Source organism: Athene noctua, chromosome 9 (assembly GCF_965140245.1).
Source record: "Athene noctua chromosome 9, bAthNoc1.hap1.1, whole genome shotgun sequence".
NCBI lineage: Eukaryota > Metazoa > Chordata > Aves > Strigiformes > Strigidae > Athene > Athene noctua.
The window spans coordinates 7,074,386-7,093,602 of record NC_134045.1 but is presented as its reverse complement, the minus strand read 5'-3'; the positions used below and the strand labels follow the sequence as shown (position 1 = coordinate 7,093,602).

Genomic DNA, 19,217 nt, shown 5'->3' with positions numbered 1-19,217 from the left:
AGAAAAATAATAGTTGAGCAATAAGCATTAAGCTTTCAAAAGTCATCATTTGCCTTTTCCGCAGAATGTGCTAGTTAAAAGCATTTTCCCTGCTTATCACTCAAAGGAAAACGTGTGGAGAGAGGGAAATGTTTTGATCTGCAGGAAAATTACACAAATCTCTCATGTGATAAATTATGATGCATCTTTTCCAAAGCCCACAGCCAGCTGGAGAAGTGTTTTTCCCCTAGTCATGCCAAGTGTGATATCTGATTATATAAATCACATCAGTTCCCATCCCCTGCAATGTTTGTTGATGTTTAGGCTTAAAGGGCAATGAATGTTTTTACCCTTATGAAGTTCTCTCAAGTCTCCCTCAAGACCATATGTCACAACCACATGACTGAAGAAGGTAAGCCTTTTTTTAATTATTTCTTAAAACTTATATACGACACAGGTACCCTGCAGAATAACTCCAATCAAAATTGCTGATAGAAGCAGAAAGACTGCTTCTTTGCTACTGCGCTCTGGCTGAAGGAAGGGGAAAGCATCTGCCTTCTGAGAAAGCAGCAGTGTGACCAACTGGGAAACGTTTCTGTAGAGCAGGATGGGACAAAGCCACCAACACCAGCAAGCCTGCAGAACTGACACAGTCCTGACAAAAAGCAAAAGCAGATTCAAAAGTAAAGCCTTACTGGTATCAAGCACAAGACTGTTCTGGCACCTCAGAGCCTGGGCAACCTCTTAAGTATCTGAGGGTTACAGAGCTAGAAGACAGGAGCCCCCCCATCCTTGCAGGGCCACTGTTGTAGGAGGGAAGGACAGTTTTTTTTTGTCAACCTCATGACTTCAATTCAATCCCACAGCCCTTATCCACACTGAATGGCACTTCGGCAAACAGCCACAACCACAAGGACTTGGAACAGGATGTGATTTCATCAGAACCACTGGCAAGAGCAAGCACTTCCCAGCAGGAGGTCAGATCAGAGAATCATGGAAATGTGGGATAAAAACTTGGCTTTGACAATGTTATTGACCTCCAAAGTGGTCACATTTCAATCAGCCCCATACTACAATGTTTCAAACTAACATTAGCCACAAAGTAATGAAGCTGGTTGCAATTTGCCTGATGACTTCTTTTTTAAAACCACTGATTTGGCAAAACCAAAACTGCTCACTGAAGGTTGGTTTCAACACAAAACCGTTGTTAACCTTTTGAAATACGTTTTGAAACTATCACTGTATCCTGTTGCAGGAGGGTTGTGCGGCAACCACCTTGGTTTTAAGTGAACAACATTTTGTTTGAAATTCTAGTGGAGGTTAACAAAAAATACTTTTAAACTTAAAGGGCTTGCATTGGAGTTCTGGGAGAGTATTGGTACAGAGAAGAAAAGGGATGATTATGTCATACTTTCATTCATGAAACCTGGCACTTTATACTTCGGTCACATTAAGAGGAAAGTTTCTGTTCCCATCTTTCTCTCCACACCCCAGCTCAAATTTTTGTGGGACATAACACCATTATCATCCCTCCCACATGCTGAAAACTATTTTTTTTTTTAACTTTTCTGTTTCAGAAAAAGTAAAAAAGAGTTATCAAAAGCTTGCATTGCATGGTACAGTTCAAACTGTTTATGACAAGCAACTTAATATAGAGTGTTTACTAAGTAAGTTGTTAATGGAAGATGCTGAATTTCCAGTGAGGAAACTGGCAAATGCACTAGTGAAATGACAACAGAGGCCAACATTTTAATAAACACGTTTTCATATCTACATATCACTGGATGAAAAGATGTTATGAAAAACTATCACCAGATGAAGCAACTGTGCAAGTTTTCTTAATTGAAAATGGCAGGCACACAAGATCTGGCAAATTCAGCATGAGGACATCTGGTGCCAAACTATGTTTAAGTCCTCGCATACAATTTTATGCAGTAATAAAACATGCTATTTTTATCAGAAGCAATGCTTACAGCTGGGTATATATTTCTATGGTTCATAATATCACAATTTTGCAAGCACTTCACCTCTAAATATTTGCAAATAAACATCGACACAGAACAAATAAAAATTTTCACACTTTCAAGGATATGAAACCACTTTCACCCTTGCTAAATTCCATTTGGTCTCTTCTACATACTACTTCCATAATAGATCTAACTATAGATCTCAAAGTTTCTGCCTAAGAGGAAAAGTTAAGATCATGACCTAAGTGAAGTTTAAAAAATTCTGGCCCTTGGAGTATTATGTCTAGAAATCCTCCAAGCTTCATTTATCTCAATCTGATATTCATCTACTACAGCAGGCTTTTATGCAATGATATTACTTTAGCCACATGACCCTCCACAGTTAATAAATCCTGTTCTGTAACGTGCAAGAGATTGTTTGCAGGGAACAGGGACAAAGAGTGGATATGCAATCGCCATCAATCACAAAGAACACTAGCCTATTTGGGATCAGCCTGACTATTGCAAATGGACTGGGTTAAGCTAAAAATAGAAAGTGATGCTCTAAAAAGGGTATCCTTTTTATCCTCCCCAGTGCTCCCAGTAACATGGAGGCACAGGGAAATGCAAGCCAGTTATTCACAGGCTCAGACTTGATCCTGCCCTAGCAGGGGTATAACCAGGTTCTTTGAGCATGGAGCCTGAGCAAACAGTCCTGGTTGACCCTGCACTGAGATCAGCTCTGTATGTTCATGTTATACTTAATCCCTAAGGACACTAGAAAGCTGACCGTGCATAAGAATGTGTAAAAACAACAGCATCAACAACAAAGCAGCTCACAATTTTCTGGTACTGGCAGTTCAAAACAGATCATTGATGATATCTGAACACACCATTCCGTGCCAGTGACTCTCCACCTCACTATTTCACTTGAGGAAAGTCACAACTGAACATACACTACATTTTACATATCCCAGCTATAAGAATACAACCGTTCTGGAACATAGCTTCACATCATTTGACAACAGAAGTGTCTACACATTTCTCTAGGCAAACACACAGGAAAGACTTCATAGAAAGAAGTCCCTCAACCAAGGTGTGCTTCTCAGAAATACTTCGGCTTACCTCCTGGATGTGTTGCTCCAAATGACTGATCAATTTGTTCTATGGTTGGAGCAATTGCCTGAGAGTTAAAATGGACACCACTGAAAAAGAAAACAAAATGAGTCTGCCTTAAAAATACTGAACAAATGCCACCAATGTTTACTAATGGCAATACCACATTTAAACTGGAAGAAGCCTCCAAGACTAAAGAAAAGAGTAAACCGGTAGTTTAACCAAGTGCTATGTTCAACAAAGGATAATTACCTATGGGGTTTTTTGACAGTTATTTTGTTTTTTTTTAACAAGAATGATTGAAAAAAAGAAATGAATACAGGATTTAAAAAGGAGAGAAACCAGTCACTAATCAAGACGAAATCATGGGAGGTCTTAAATCACTTACCAATATTTTAACTTCACCTTAGTCAAGTCATAAACTTCAATCACCTGAAACACAGGAAACAGAAACATTACCACCCGTCACACATTTGCGAATCATTACAGAAGCAAATTCTTGCCAGAAAGCAAGACTAGCTAGCATTGCTCACTCCACTCCTTAACAGAGCTCTGCTAAGATAAAGCACATGGACAGACAAAACTGAAAACTCAGCAACTGTACATCTTAAACAAGTACTGAAGAACAACTAGGGGTTCAGTACACTGCCTCCAGATCCTGGGTAAATCAGCACTGACCAGCAGAAAGTAATCTTTTCACTAATAAATCAGCATCTTCATTTCTGCAAAGATTACTCTTAAGCAAGTTCAAAGGAAGTAATAGCAAAAGTTGCTAATTAGGGAATCCTCTAATGAATGTCAAACAGTATGCCATTCCTTGGGTTGCTCTTACTACCCCAAAGAATGCCTGTGCAGGGTAGTAAGTCCTAGCACTGAATGCACTGTTCCAGTTTTCCAACTCCTTCTAAAGCAAAAGATGAACATAGCAAGACTAAGTGGTAAGTATTTTATGTCAATACTACATAAAAAGACATGCAGCAATCTATCCAAGCATTACACAAGGTAATCTGAAGAGCATCCCACAAAGAATCAGAGCAAGCCATAACACCTACTTTTGATATTTATTAAGTGCTTTAGACCTTATTGAATATTCCAAGGAGTCCCCCTCTCTGCAGGTATTAGCTATGGATCCTTTGTTCTGCACATGTTATTGCAAATGTGCATCTGAGATTGATTTCATATGGTTTTTATGTGACTGTTACTGGATCTTGAGGCTAGACTGGGCTTTAAGCAGATCATTTTTCACAAGTAACCATGGTCAAACTCAAGCTTCTTCTACCCTACATATGTGTTCCTGTGTCAGCAGGAAAAGGAAAGTATGTAGAGTACACCATAACTACTGTGAAGAAAAGGTAAAGCGCTTTTTATTGCTTTGTATAATCCTCCAACAAATCACTGACAGATTTAGAAAGGACTCACTCTTCAGCTAGAGAATAAAGCAGAATTCCTCAGGGAGCTTGCTACCAAATGTGGCTTTAAAGCCTAAAAATATTACCAGCTGAGAAGGAAGTCTTGGTTTTGGGAGATGCCTGGCAAATAACCCTCAATAAAACAACTTGCAATGCTTAAACCACTATATTAAAAAAAAAAAAAATTAAAAATCAACATTTAACTGCATGCTGTTGATTCATAAAAAGCTTTCTTTGCTCAGGAAGCCCACACATTTCAGGATGTAAGCAACAAGTATAGCACAAAGCAAGTAACAAATGAACATTCTGGCAGAACCAACAAAGAGCAGCAAACAAATTTTTCTTCTTAAATATATTTTGAATTATGCTTCTTGGAAAAACCTGGTTATCCAGTATTTTAATTCAAATGCAGTTTGACATGTCCAGGTTTCCTTTACTGCACAGCTTGTTAAAAACAAAGGCTACTTTTTATGAAAAGCTAGGAATGCTTTTACATTTTTTAGTGACCTTGCACATGATATTTTTCACCCAGAAAATGTTTCTGAAAATAGTGAAAACCACCACCACCCAGATCTAGTTTTGCAGCAACTACCCGAGAGCACTGGGCACTCTCCTGAAGTTCTGCTGAAACAGGCTGCAGTGGTGGAAGACAAAAGGACAAGTTGAACACCGAGAAGTGCATAGGGAATAGCACGTTGCACAAATGAGGTCCCCTGTGAGAGAAACACCCGATAGCTGACAGCCCGCATCAATTTGCCATCAGCCCTCTTGCCACAATTCAGACACATCTATTCATGTCAACATTTCTTTTTACTAACAGCAGAGGAAGAAACAAGCGTAACTTAGCAAGATGTAAAGGTGGTCAAAAGATCTCATAAGTCACGAAAGACATATATTGAAGAAACACTGCAACAGGCCATAGCCCTAGAAAAGGATTTATTTTTTAAACTACAAAAGCCATGCTGACAAAAGAATTAATGAGATTATGTGCAGAGGAACAAAAACTGAGAAGACCAATGACTATTCAGTGATGGGTTTACTACACAGTCAGAAGGCAGTTGGTTTAAATGAGTAAAACCTGATGTTTTGTCACACTCACTGTTTTGATAATTACTACTCAGTAAGACTCAAAAATGTTCAGGTATCTTCTAACCAGCAATAAAAGACCAATTCTGTGAAATATAACTCTTTCTCCACCTCAGAGGGAGTGTGTGTAAGTGTGTGGTAAAAGTCATATCAATGTTTTCAGAACCTGGTCCTGGATCTACTCTTTCATGTTAGCTCACATTAGTTAACACCTGCAGTGCTTTGGCTACTGAAGGTGAGTAGAGAGACTATGCACAAGCCCTCCTCATATTTTTAGGAATTTTGCTATGGCTTTATTCCTGCACCAGCTTCTTTCAGTCTGTCAAGACTTTCCTTTTTTGTAGCCAGTATTTCTATCTCTTTTTCACAACCAAATCTAATAGCAAGTTTGTATTAAAAAAACCCCAAAACATACAAAGCAAAGAAAAAAGGCATCCTGATTTTTCCAGTTTTGCTGCTGCTGAGAAATACTGAAAACAGTCACAACATCTTAAAAACAGACATTACTTATTCTACACTTACACTCTTCTTTAAAAAGTCCTGTTGCTCACTTCTGAACTGATCCCATAGAATTTCTTCTATAAAGCTTTCTGGACACTTAAAAGTTTTCATAGCATTGTATACATTTACAGCTTTACTCTTTGTAGTTAAAACAAACAAAAGGTATCACTAGACCACTAAATCAGGACATACCAGAAGAGATTGTTTGTTGGGTTTTTTTTAAAAAAAACACCTAAACACACATACCAGGAGAGCGATTTTTTTTTCTATTTTTTTAAAAAACAAATTTTAAAACACATTATGGAGAAAGCTGAGAAGAAAAACTCTTGCGTGGTTCTTAGAACATGTTGAAATGACAATATCAGACCCTCAAGAACTGGAGATGTAGAGAAATGGCATACGCTAGTTACAGCACTTTGAAAACACAAGATTGTGACATTCCAAAAAATGTCTGTAAGCAAGCCATGCACTTGAAGTGATTATGTCAGTTGTGAGTTCAGTCTCCTTAGGAATTAAGTATATTTTGGATAGATTTCATAGAGCAGGTGTAGTTTACACTGATAAAGATCCATCTGACAGGATTTTCAAGATAATCTCTTAAAAATTGTAAATTCACATATGCAATCTGAATAATTAAGTTCTAACTCTCGACAAAAATAAAAATCTATTATAGAACGACTTAAGGAACAGAAACTACCATAAGGCAATCAGAAACTGAAATCTGGCAAAAAACCTGCTCAGTTGTCCCCCATATGAGCTCAATTTTAACTGAAAATTGTTCTTATATTAACTATAAAAATACACATTTTGAAAAGAGATTTTAAATAAGAAAAATACAAATGTACCATGGTGTTACAGGTTACTACTAGAGAAATAAGTACTTCCAACAACTATTGTGTTGCTATTCAGTAATTTTTTTATATATATACACACATATTTAAAGCCTATGAAGAGCTCAAGTTTCCACTGACAGCACACTGCTGCACTCTTACAGACATTTTTGGGATAAAGAACTAAGCCAACATTTTGGAGAGTGACATTTTGCTGCTGGTTTTACTGGAGACATGAGTAAGGGGAACAAGGTTCCACCCACCACTGTTCCAAAGCTTGCAAGTATGGATCTAAACACCCTATTCCAGACTTACCTAAAGGGTAAGCATTCCGTTTTTCAGCATCACATTTAACCCCACACTTCTTCAAATGTTAAACAGCACAGCAGCTGGAGCAGTACACTCTCACCCTATTAACCAAATCAACACTTGGGCACTTTGGTCACAAAGAAATTTATGCACACCAGGTGAGAACCACACTGACAACTGTTCAGCACAGCTGGTCCTGACCAAAAGACCACCCTGAATAACTAAGTTACATACAAACATTTTAAATGTTTCAGTTAAAGTTTTTCAAAATTTTGTACTGATCTGATCATGTTTCTACAGTCCCACAGTTGCCTATTTTATATGGATAATACATAATGACTTTCATAACAGATTTTTTTGCAAACATAAATGCCATGGGAGGTTAGTGACAAGCCTGCCCTTTATTTTGCATCTTAACTCCACAAACCATCCTAGAGAGAGTCAGATCAACAGTTGGCCACCTAAAAGCAAAGCAGCAGAACTGCCGAGCTGAGGAATTCAATAGAAAGAATAAAAACTCATGCAGAACAAACTGAAGTCAGTGCAGAAGGCTCACAACAGGCCCGAATGAGGCTTTCTGGGAGAAATCATGTGCTCACAACGACACAAGTACTCTGTGAACATAACTCCATTGAAAACTAAGAAAAGGAGGATCTAAGTTCACTTTCAAAAATAAAATGGCAGCACAGATAAAGGAACAACCTGGGCAGAAAACAACATTGTCTAGTTTGCATTAACCAATAATCTTATTTCAAATCCCGGGCTTCACTTTAGCAATGGCCTTTCGCAGCTTCTGCTGCAACTTGAGACAAGATGGGCAAGTGAGGCCACACAGACCATCATACTCCTATGGTACTCTTACAGTCCCCACTACAATCTTAAAGTGTCTTAATCCTATAAACAAAGAACTAACCCCCAAACAGAAGAAATGCAGTTCATTATCACAAGAGAGCACTGCGTATGGCAAAGCAAGAGTCTAAAAGAGCCACATACTTATGTTCTGTTAAGTGTCAATATATCCCAGGGTTTTGGTTTGCAGGAAGGGTGTTTTATTACCTTAAGTCTCTGATTGAAAGCATCAAACAGCAGTTTGATTCCATCCTGAGTCAGGTTAAGGATGAGGTCATGGCTAAGAGGTGACTGTAAAACAAAAAAAGCTGTCAGGCTTTTAATTTCAAGGCTTCTTTGTTAAGATATGCATCATTGAAATTGGTTACTTTGGAAAAACAAAACTGCCTCAGAAAACAACCACTTTATCAATGAATAAGCATAACAAAAATACTTTGACCAAACCTCTCAACTCCTTCAGTTTCCTTAACAAAAGAAACAGAAAGCCCAAGTAAGATTTGCACCCTGCAAGAAAGAACTGCCAAAAGGGTAACTGTCCATTACTTTAAGTGGGTGTGGGGGGGAACCACCTTGAAAATCAACATTCCAAGTTTAGCATCAGAGACAACATGCAAGGACAGACTGTTGCATTCTTGGCGCACAAAAATAATAGGTCAACCCACCAAGTCTCGCATCAGAACTAAGCATACACTTGACAAAAAGACGCTAAGAGGGCTTTCCACTTCAAAAATCCAAGTGTGTCACAGTCTTTTTCAGGCCTCAAAAGGGAGGCTTCAGACTCTTATGTCGTGAATTTAGGTTTCCTTAGTTACTGTGAATCATAACAACGAAAGGCTTAATTTGCAGTCTGCTGGAGTCAATAGGAGACATTCCGCTGGCTTCACTGGTGTCTGTATAGGCTCTAAGCCATCTCAGTCTGCTGCGGCGCTGTGGAAGCTGCTCACCGCTGGACCGGTACAACCCCCACACACAGTCAGCTGGCATCAATTCAGCTATTTGTTCATGTACCGTCTAAAGCACATTTGCTTCAAAAAGCCCTGCCCTCCACAACTGTCTGCTTAGAGGAGAAAAAAGGCTCAATAACAAGCAGGCAGAAATATTCATGCTGTAGAATTGCACCAAGCAGTTATCTATCAAAAAACAGCACGGGGAGGGGACATGTGTGGCACATACAGGCTTCTAATGCAGGCAGCCATACCATACGGCCTTTTTAATTTATTAAGCACAAGCTGTCTTAAGAACTGTTACTCTCCCCTTTGCTCTACTGGGAGAAGGTCTGTGTTTTGACTGTCAGAAGTCTGATTCTCATCCTAAATTTTCTCACCTCTTTATTCTCACATCAGCACCACCTTCTAGCCTGGATACCTTCTGTGCATTCTACCACACATCTCCCACCCCTTCCCAAACCATGTATTTAAGTAATCAGATCTTAAACTTCACATCACTAGGTCAAAACAAGCCACAGGGCTTTCAATCCTCTCTGATGCAGATTTCCCATTCACCTTTATCACACCAGTAGCTTTTCCTGAAGCAGGTTCAGTTCAAGCTCATCTTCCTTGAACACTGGGTATCTGGTGTGTAAGCTGTCTTCTAAATAAAATCTTTACAGTGCCTTGCACAATGGCATCAATACTTCACTATTGCTGGCATACTTTTCTTATACTGTGGAGAATTGAAGCAGCACTGAAATTTAGTCATGAGCCTGACAAAAAGGTCTAATGTTGATCCTGAGTCTTTTTTTACATCCCTTATGAATCTAATTTAGAACGTCTACAGACAGAAAAAAAAAAGTGTCATGTTGCACTTAAAACATACCAACAGAGTTGTTCTGATACGGGATATGCTCTGCATTTCACTAGTTTCTAAGCTGAATTTTCATAAGGTTATTCTAAAATTAATGAGAGCATTACAAGTACTTTTGAGTGGGTGGGGAAAAAAAACATCTGAAGAAAAGCTTGGTAATTAGTAGAGCAAATAGCTTCTGTTCTATGCTGGCAAATTTTGTAATAAAAGAAAAGTTTCAAGGGCACAAATTTAGTTCATGTGACTTTCAATACACAAAATAGAACCTCAAGTATGAAAGATGATGCCAGGAAGCACCAGGAGAGTCCTCCCTGAAGGAAACAACTCAGATGTGCAGTTACACTGCTAGTCTACATAAAGCTGCATGAAAAACTATTAGCACTGAACAATCCCATCGACACAAATCCAGAGGAAGAGGCTTAGGAAATCATACAAAGGCAATTAAGCACACCACTTAAACTGACCAAAAAGGAGTTAAAATTCTTTAGTCACGGAAAATGGTTCATCAAGCTTTTTTGGCACAGTTTGGGCCTCCCATTTATGTCAAGTTAACAAGAGAGCTGTGGGCAGATCTAATTGTATTTAATTGTCATATAAATTTTTGAAAGGAAATACTTGCTGCTAGAGTTCCAGGATCAGAAATTCAATGCTTTAGATGCAACAACTTTAAATAACATTTGATCACTACGCTCAAACACATTCCTTTAGAAAGCAAAGAGGAAAGACATGAAGGCTATTCAGGTAAAATTTAGCTAGATGAAAGTTGTGCCTGGCATAGTTTATTTAAAGCTTTGAATCTTCTAAGAACTGCAGAAGCAGCTCTTTGTGATCGGCTGCTAATGAAGTGTATGATGTTCTGCAGAGGGCAAGGACATAGCCAGACAGGCAAGTGCAGGTGGCCTGAGTGGCATGTGGAAAAAGCTGCAGCAGTATCAGCTGTTGAATCAGAATAATATACAGAAAAAAATATCATCAGCACAACTATTCCACAAAGTTGAGAACTACTATTTTGTTGGGGACTACGCAGATGTTAAAAACATCTTTACACTTATTACAGTCTGGGGAGAAAAATCCTGACATACACTCCCACTCCTGCAGACAGAATACAAATCCAGTGTAAGTGGTTGATCACAATGTAGCTTTCCAAGAGACATAAAAAACCCAAGCAGGAGCATACCTTGCTTTCTAGAACTAGACCACTAATCCTTCTGTGATTCTACAGACCTGAGAGGAATGGGAATCTCATCATTTCTCTAAACAAACCCAGAAATAATTCTGGAATGTACCGTAGTAAGAAAAACTAAAAAACCTCCAAAGCATGCAAAAAAAGAAATGCATTCATTGCCAGACGGATGCTCCCATGCATTAAGTACAGGGAGCTAGATTTTCAATTTGCAATTCAGACATCATAAAACCCATAAATCTACATAATGTGAAACAAAAAAGGAGAATTCATTTAATTACATGAAATATGTATCCAGCAGTAAACGCCAGAGCCAAGCTTGTTCCTTAGTCATTCAGTATTCACTGCAAATGCATGAAGCATCAATCAGTATTTTGATACAAACTGACATTCTAGCAGACTTTGCCTTTTTCCTGAGCAAAGATCCATAATCTACAACATATGAATATCATCTTCTGATTAATGTGCATTTCACATAACACACATTTGGGGAGTCACAGTCCTCCTTTGTATCTCCTCTTCTCTTCCACTTCTTTCAAAGTAAAGGTGGGTATACAACACATTTTATTTGACCTAGCAGAAAGGTTTCACTTCTAGTCCCCTTTTTGGTGGAAGTCCAATGGATTAGGAAGCTAATGCTTAGTTATGAAGAATGATTAAAACATCTATAGCTGGTTTACATTATTGTATCCACTTTCTGCAGACAAAATTGCAGATCCAGAGAGAAAGTGTGGAAGCCTTTTCAGAGGGTTCATCACCACTGAACCAAACATGAAAGCAGAAAATAACAAGCGATTCAGTACTTCAAAAATACTGCAACGCTTGACAATGATTATGTAAAAAGACTAAAATTATCGAATTAATTACAGAACATTTCCCTTCTTAAAGGAAAAACAATAATACCACACCACCACATATACAAAACTGATAAATCACTGCACTGCTCCAAGGATTATTACACTTGACAAAAAACTTAGAAAAGCTATACCTCTGATGTGGTGGCAACAATTTTCTGTAATTGGACATCAAGTAGCGCCACAATTCATACAATATGTATGTTAGCATGACACAGTTTCAGTATATCCCCTAATGCCTTAATTCTGTGACACAACGAAGTGAATGACCTGGCCGGATCATGCACTACTCACCTGCTCACTGTAGAGAACTTGGACATTTTTGATAATGCGACAGTGTTTCTGAAGAATTGCTACAGCCTGAGCCAATGGCATTCCTGTAAATAAAAACAGTTGCATTTCTTCAATTCCGAGACCAGCTAACAGTGTTTTTTAACAGAAAGGTTACAGAGGTAACAGAGCAGTCATCAGCAAACAGTACATTACAACAGAAAGGCATGCAATCAACAAATAAACCTACTTGACTCATGGTATCAGCACAGACCTTTTTTTTTTTTTTGAAACAGAAAGGTCATTGTTTTATCTACCAGTTTGTTAAATATACATGAAAGACAAGTACCTCCAGTCACATAATTAAACAGCAAAGTTCAGGCAGAAAAATCACAGACCTCGCACAAAATGTTCTGCTTTTTGGGGTAATCACAGAATGGTTTAGGTTGGAAAAGACCTTTAAGATCATGGAGTCCAACCGTTAACCCAGCACTGCCAAGCCCACCACTAAACCATGTCCCTAAGTGCCACATCTACACGTCTTTCAGATACCTCCAGGGATGGCAACTCAACCACTTCCCAGGGCAGCCTGTTCAAATGCTTGACAACCCTTTCAGTGAAGAGATTTCTCCTAATAACCAATCTAAACCTCCCCTGGCATAACTGAAGGCTATTTTCTCTTGTCCTATCACTTGTTACTTGGGAAAAGAGACCAACCTCCACCTCTGACACCCTCCTTTCAGGGAGTTGCAGGGAGCGATGAGATCTCCTCTCAGCCTCCCTTTCTGCAGGCTAAACCACCCCAGTTCCCTCAACTCTTCATACAACTTCTGCTCCAGACCCTTCACCAGCTTCGCTGCTCTTCTTTGGACACGCTCCAACACCACAATACCTGTCTTGCAGTGAGGGGCCCAAAACTGAACACAATATTCAAGGTGCGGCCTCACCAGGGGGACGATCCTTTCCCTGTCCCTGCTGGCCACACTATTTCTGATACAAGCCAAGACGCCGTTGGCCTTCTTGGGCACCTGGGCACACTGCTGGCTCATGTTCAGCCGGCTGTTGACCAGCACCCCCAGATCCTTTTCTGCTGGGCAGCTTTCCAGCCACTCTGCCCCAAGCCTGCAGCATTGCAGGGGCTTGTTGTGACCTGAGTGCAGGACCCGGCACTGAGCCTTGTTGAAACTCATACAACTGGCCTCAGCCCATTGAGCTGGCCTGTCCAGATCCCTCTGATAAAGTAGCCTGTAGCAAACTTGGCTAGAGCACTCCTATACATGTTCAATAGGCTCTTGGACCACGTTTTATAGCATACCCTTTATCATGCTTGATAAACTATTAAGTAGTTGCAGAAGACAAAAATATCAAAATGGAGCAATGATTCTCCTTAGACCTAACAGGCCACATTAGCTGCTGATACAGCTACATTCATGTCAAGGAAGGAAATTTATCGTGTTAGTTTACAGACAAGATAAACGTACTAAACAATTTAGTTCAATTGAAATAATATACTTAACAGTTATTCACCCTCTAACACAATTTCAAGGGCTTTTTTCTTTTTTTTTTTTTCCTTTGGTGTGTATCTTATCTTTACAGCTATAAATTTTTCAAAGTGGAATGAAACAGTTGATTCTGCAGAAAGAACAGCACCACACCATCTCATCCTTTATCACACTTAAAACCTTTGTTGCCTTTCCAAACGAAATGTGATCATGTTCCTGGATTCAAAGCAGGCATTTGTAAAGAGATGTTATGAGCTCATAATGGTGAAGTTTTATTTCCCTACTAATTGCTGCAAGTCAATTTAGATTAGTTATCTGACATTTTATTTACATTACTTGCTCCATTCTTCTCTCTTTCTAGTTTTTAAATATTAAGAAAGTTGCCTTGATTAGGGAAAATTTACTACAAGACCTATACTTTTATTCCGGTAACAGTTCAGGCACTCAAAGTTTTAGTTACTAGCTACACCTCTCAAACTCAAGACTGTGCATTATGTTCCAAATCACCTTTTACATATTATCTACAGTTCCAAAGTGAGAAAATTCCCTCTCTCCATATATATATATCTCACGCACATGCCTAGATCCCCTAAGTACTGCTTTAAAGTAATACTAATGTAAGACTAAAAAAATTTCACTGTTGCACTAAACTACATGCCTGTTATGCTATATACATTGCAGCTTTTCTGCTATTATGAAATAAAATTTTGCCAAAACAGGCTTACAGATTAGAACTACAGGGATTCAGTTTGTAAATACCATATACAACTGTTTCTGTGAAATTGTTTTTCATCTTAGACCATAATCCTGGAAACAATTTTTTTTGCAGCTATAAATTATACACCAGAAGATGATATAAAATCAAGAAGAATAGTTATTTTAGTAAAAGTAATGAAGTTACGATGCACAGAGCCACACAATAAAGCAGCACTGTTTCCTATTATCTAGGAAGTAGCAGTTGCCTTTGTAGTCTAAGCAGCTGAGTTTTAGAAAGACAGTTATTATGTATTAGATAATCTTTTTAAAATGGAACAGAAACATAAATAACAGCAAGAAGCTAAAATCAAATACACTGCTGTGAAAGTTTCACGTTCTTAATCTGGTAAAAGCTAGGATTCAAAAAAACGTAAAGATGATTTAAGAGTTTAAAACCCATTTTCAAAGTCAGAATTTCTATGAGACTTGCAGATGTTAAGACTTGTTTTTTTTAAAACACACAAGTGGCAAAGGCTCAAGCAAAGCCAGTGAACAAGCTGACAGAATCTATATGCCGATGGCAAGCGTCAGAAGTAGGCAAGGTTTCAGTAAAAAAGCATGTGGTTAAAAAAAAGTGCGCACAAACACGAAGTTCAGTTTGTAGTCCGATGTAAACTGATGCAATCTTGGGTTAGTAAGTGTGCAAACAGATGGCTCATGTGACTCTCTTACTCAGGGCTTTCTCAAGCTGCAAGCAAATGGACATGGACTGATTTTGTTCAGTTTTCAGCAACTGAGAATCAAGCAGATTTTGCCATGCATCTGCTTAGCAAAGCTACAACGAGGAACCTAAGCTCTCCAAGAACAGTTTGCCTAATGCAAAATGTGTGAAGGAGCCAGTATTCTCCCTTTGCCTCTATTAGCAGAGAGCCAAAGGAGGAGCAAAGAAACTGGGTTATTTTTCTCCACCCTTCTCACGCACAAACACAACACCCCCTTTTCCTCAACATTCGTCAGTCTTTGCAGTCAAAGAGGAAAACAAAGAATTCTTTTTCCCCTGCTCACCAGTCAGGGGAAACGGGGAAGCAAACATGGTTACCAGCACATCAGACAGTCAACCAAACTGAGCTATGGCAGTAACACCCACAAAGACCAGTGCTAGGATTCTCCTGTCAAACTTTTCCCTTTTCTAAATGCTGAAGTGATACAGGTGACACAAGACACTCCTCTCACATACACTAGTCATGAAAAACATGGCTTAAAGTGTTTGTTTATGCTAAGACTATGTGGCTTGAAGGGAGGTGGGTAGAGGAGCGAATAAGGATTAAAAGCGCGGAATACAAGAAAATCCAAAAGAAGACAAATCATAACACACTAAGAAAAGTGAAACTTAGTAAGAAAAGAAAGTATAAAAAGCAAGAGAAATGCAAGTACACCTTAGAAATCATACATCTCAAATGCTAATAATACAGCTATAGGCACTACAGAATAAGTATTTAATTGTTCTCCTTTAAAACAGCAGGAACATAGCCCGAGAGGTGCAGTGACACAGGTATCTAATTGAGCACAAAACTCAGCCCTGGTTAAATTTTTTATGCTCTGGTCACATAATGAGTCAACACTGGAACCAGAAACAGAATCCAAAAACTCATGTAAAAAATTTTCCTGGCATTTCCCCTCAGTCATCTCCACTGTGGGCACAATACTGGAAGCCAGAGTCAGCAGCAGTTCAGGAATAGTGCCATTAGTTCTGCTAAGAGCAAATCTAAACAAACAACGAGTAGAATACTGCTGGCAGCAAGAATCCCATTTACACCGGCACTTCCAACCTCGCTGCCGCTAACACAGCTGAACCAGCTACATCAGCACGGACAATTTTCATACAATATCCCTAGTGCAGGACAAAGTTAAGTATCTTAATACCTAGTCAGCCTCCCGCTCTATACCAACAGGTCATGCTAATTATATATTAGACACATCACGTGGTGGCTGTGTTTACTCCAAGAATTACAGCTGAGTTTCCTCCCTCTCACATCTATGCATGTGTCTGTGTGTACACACAGACAGAGACACAGTATATAATTTTAACCATGAGATTGCATTAACGGGCTTCTCTGGGGCTTCTTGGGAAAATGAAAATAATTTTCTCTCTTCCTTTTTTGTTGTTTTTGTAAGGAGAATATGGGAAAGCCGGTACTACGTATTTATGAAGATTGCCAGGGTGTATAATTTGAGATTGCATTTCTTTTCAGGTAATACAGGCACTAAAGGATCACAGAAGGGCATGCAGAGCCTAGGGAGCACAGTAACACGTTAGCGGTATAAGGAGATCACCGAGATTTCAAAGGGTGGGACCTGAGGTACTATAATTAGCCACCAAAAGCCATTCTAACACTCCCTGTAACCACTGAGTTGCACTTGATTCTGAAGTCACAGCAGCATAAACAGCCTTTTGTGTTTGATGGGTTTCATATAAACACTGCCACGTCACAGCACCACTCCTCTGGTGTGACCCAAGTTCGTGGCAGCTGTGTAACAGTGTTTTTAAGAAACACTCTGAGCCCCTGCTGTCACAGGTGACAGCAGAAGTGTAACTCCAGTTCTGGCAGACACAGATGGCTGCCATGCAGAGCCCTGTTTACGTTAACCAAACAACTACTATTGATAACTGCACTTTAGACAGAGCAGCAGCAAAGACGGAAAACTGAGCAGAAGAGTCCAACGTGGTTATCTCAATCACTCAGAAAATGTGACAGCTACAATATTTCTGAGAGGTTTAAGGCCTACCAATATCTGCTTGAAAACATAGGTCATCTTAAGAATCCATACCATCTGAGTTTCAACTGCACATTTAAGTGCCCTAGGCTGAGCACCAGCCAAATTTCCATCAGCTGGGGGAAAGTTCTTTCTCATCACACTAAATAGAGCAATGGCTGGTAGGGACGGGCCTCTCAGAGAGAAGAAAAAATGAGAATCATTGAGGGGAGGAACCCTTGTTATCTAACACTGAGAAAAACTCTGAAAAGTTTACTTCCTACACTATAATGTCACCACCCAGCAACAACACAAAGAAATACTGAAACTCAACTCATATTTATGAAGAGTTTGTGCAGAAAAGCACAGTATTTATGCCAACTACTAGCATACAGTTGAAGATGCTCGAATCACCTGAGAACCTGTACATCCATGCCTCCTCCTTCAGGAGTTATTTTAAAAAATTACTAGTCTGAAATGGTAAGGCAAGACAAAACAAGGTAAACAAGTAGTAGAAAGCATACAAGCTGATAAACGAAGCACAACTCAGCATGCAAAAGCTGAAGGTGAAACTACATGCTACAAGGGAATCCTTAAAGCTCATACATAAGTCTTTTTAGCCACAGAGAAAGGCGAGCTTTGACTCTGTCTCCCTCCCACTGTTGCAACTCCGTGAAAGCGCTGGGAGAAACCTCATGAACCCGGATCATGAGACCCGAATCATCCCGCTCATGCAGAGGGTCCGGGGCAGCCAGGCGAGCGGGACACACAGACACACACACTTACCCAAGGTGAACTCCCATTGCTCGTTCCCCAGAGACCGCTCGGGCACCACCTCCAGATCTAGCATTGGCTCAGGTAGCGCGGAGGCCGCGGGCTGGCACGGCAGGTCACCCGGTCGCTGCGCCGGACCTCTGAGGGAAGCAGAAGGGAAGCTCGCAGCCTGCGCCCCGGCCCCCCACCGCCGGGCAGCCGCACCCCCCCCGCGGGGACCCGCCACCCCCAACCCCCCAGGGGCCAGCGCTGAGTCACAGCAGAGGCCCCCGAGCCGGGCCGCGGGGGGAGCGCAGGCACCGCCGCCACAGCAGGCGGCCCCCTCGCACCGCCCCGCGGCCCCCGCTCTCCGCGCCGCCGCACCCCCCACCCCGGGCCGGCCACCGAGCGCCGGCAGCCGCTGCCCCGCCCGCCCCCCCAGCGGAAGAAGAGCCGCCACCGCCTCGCCGCTCGGCCCGAACGCACCGACAGCGGCGGCCCCCACCGAGGAGGGGCGTGGGGGGGCTATAACCCCCTCCCCCCCGCGCCGCGGGGCTGCGACTCACCTCACTTGCGGCTGCTGAAAAAGTGCTTTGCAGCTGTCGTCAGGCGAGCCCGCGCGCGGGGCGGGGCTAGGCGAGATACGCCCCGCCCCCGGCCGTGGGCGAGGGGGAAGGTGTCGGCCTGGCTGAGGGGAGGTGCGAGTTCGAGTCCCGCAGCGGGAGATTTGGGCCTGCCCAGGGAGCAGCGGGCACAGCCCCACTGCCACCCCTGTCCTTGTCGCCAGAAGAGTCAGACACAAGTCCTAATTACCCTTGGCACAGCCCGCCACGGTAAACTCGGGATTAAGAAAAAAAACAAACCCAAACCAACCCGGTTGCATCCAGTTTTTCCAGTTGAAAGGCCAGGGTGGGGGAAAGAGTTAAGGAGAAATTAGTCAGTGGCACGAGCAAAGTTACCGGAACAAGCTCAGGAATGACTCAGTAAGGAAGAAAGTAGTAATGAGGTCATTTGCTTTTTGATGCTATTTGAAAAAACAGGGGTGTTTTTTCCCTGAAGAAGTCCACGTTTTCCCTGGGGTGGCACTCACCGTGCATGAACCTGCTCTGCTCGGACCCAGAAGACCCCAGGTGCAAGCAGTCAGCATCTACACAGCTAATGAGGGTAACAGAGCTCTCGCCAGATGCCAAGATTCTGCCACCACCTCGGACTTGGACATCCCACATCAGACCACCATGTTTACAGCAGAAACTTGATCCAAGATGAACGGCACCAGGTCAAGCATTGCCCAACATAAGCAGAGAATTAAAAATTAGAAAAACCAAGCATATGGACTCGTGCCAGCCTGACATGAGGCAATGCATCTGCAGGAGTAGG

General features: G+C 41.0%; 1 protein-coding gene across 3 annotated transcripts in view; it reads right to left on the bottom strand.

Moving 5' to 3' along the window:
- Positions 1 to 18,459, bottom strand: part of PHAF1 (phagophore assembly factor 1) — a 38,252-nt gene extending 19,793 nt beyond the window's left edge. For 2 of the 3 annotated variants that reach the window (XR_012634201.1, XM_074913385.1), the window contains exons 1-6: positions 18,407 to 18,459; positions 17,874 to 18,001; positions 12,160 to 12,242; positions 8,233 to 8,316; positions 3,430 to 3,473; positions 3,051 to 3,130 (exon numbers count right to left, since the gene is read on the bottom strand). Coding sequence is in view for 2 of the 3 variants with exons in the window: in XM_074913385.1 (XP_074769486.1) it covers positions 3,051 to 3,130; positions 3,430 to 3,473; positions 8,233 to 8,316; positions 12,160 to 12,242; positions 17,874 to 17,937 (355 nt within the window). In the remaining variant the exon portion in view is untranslated. The other variant, XM_074913387.1, reaches the window with a different exon arrangement.
- Between the last annotated feature and the right edge of the window lie 758 nt (positions 18,460 to 19,217).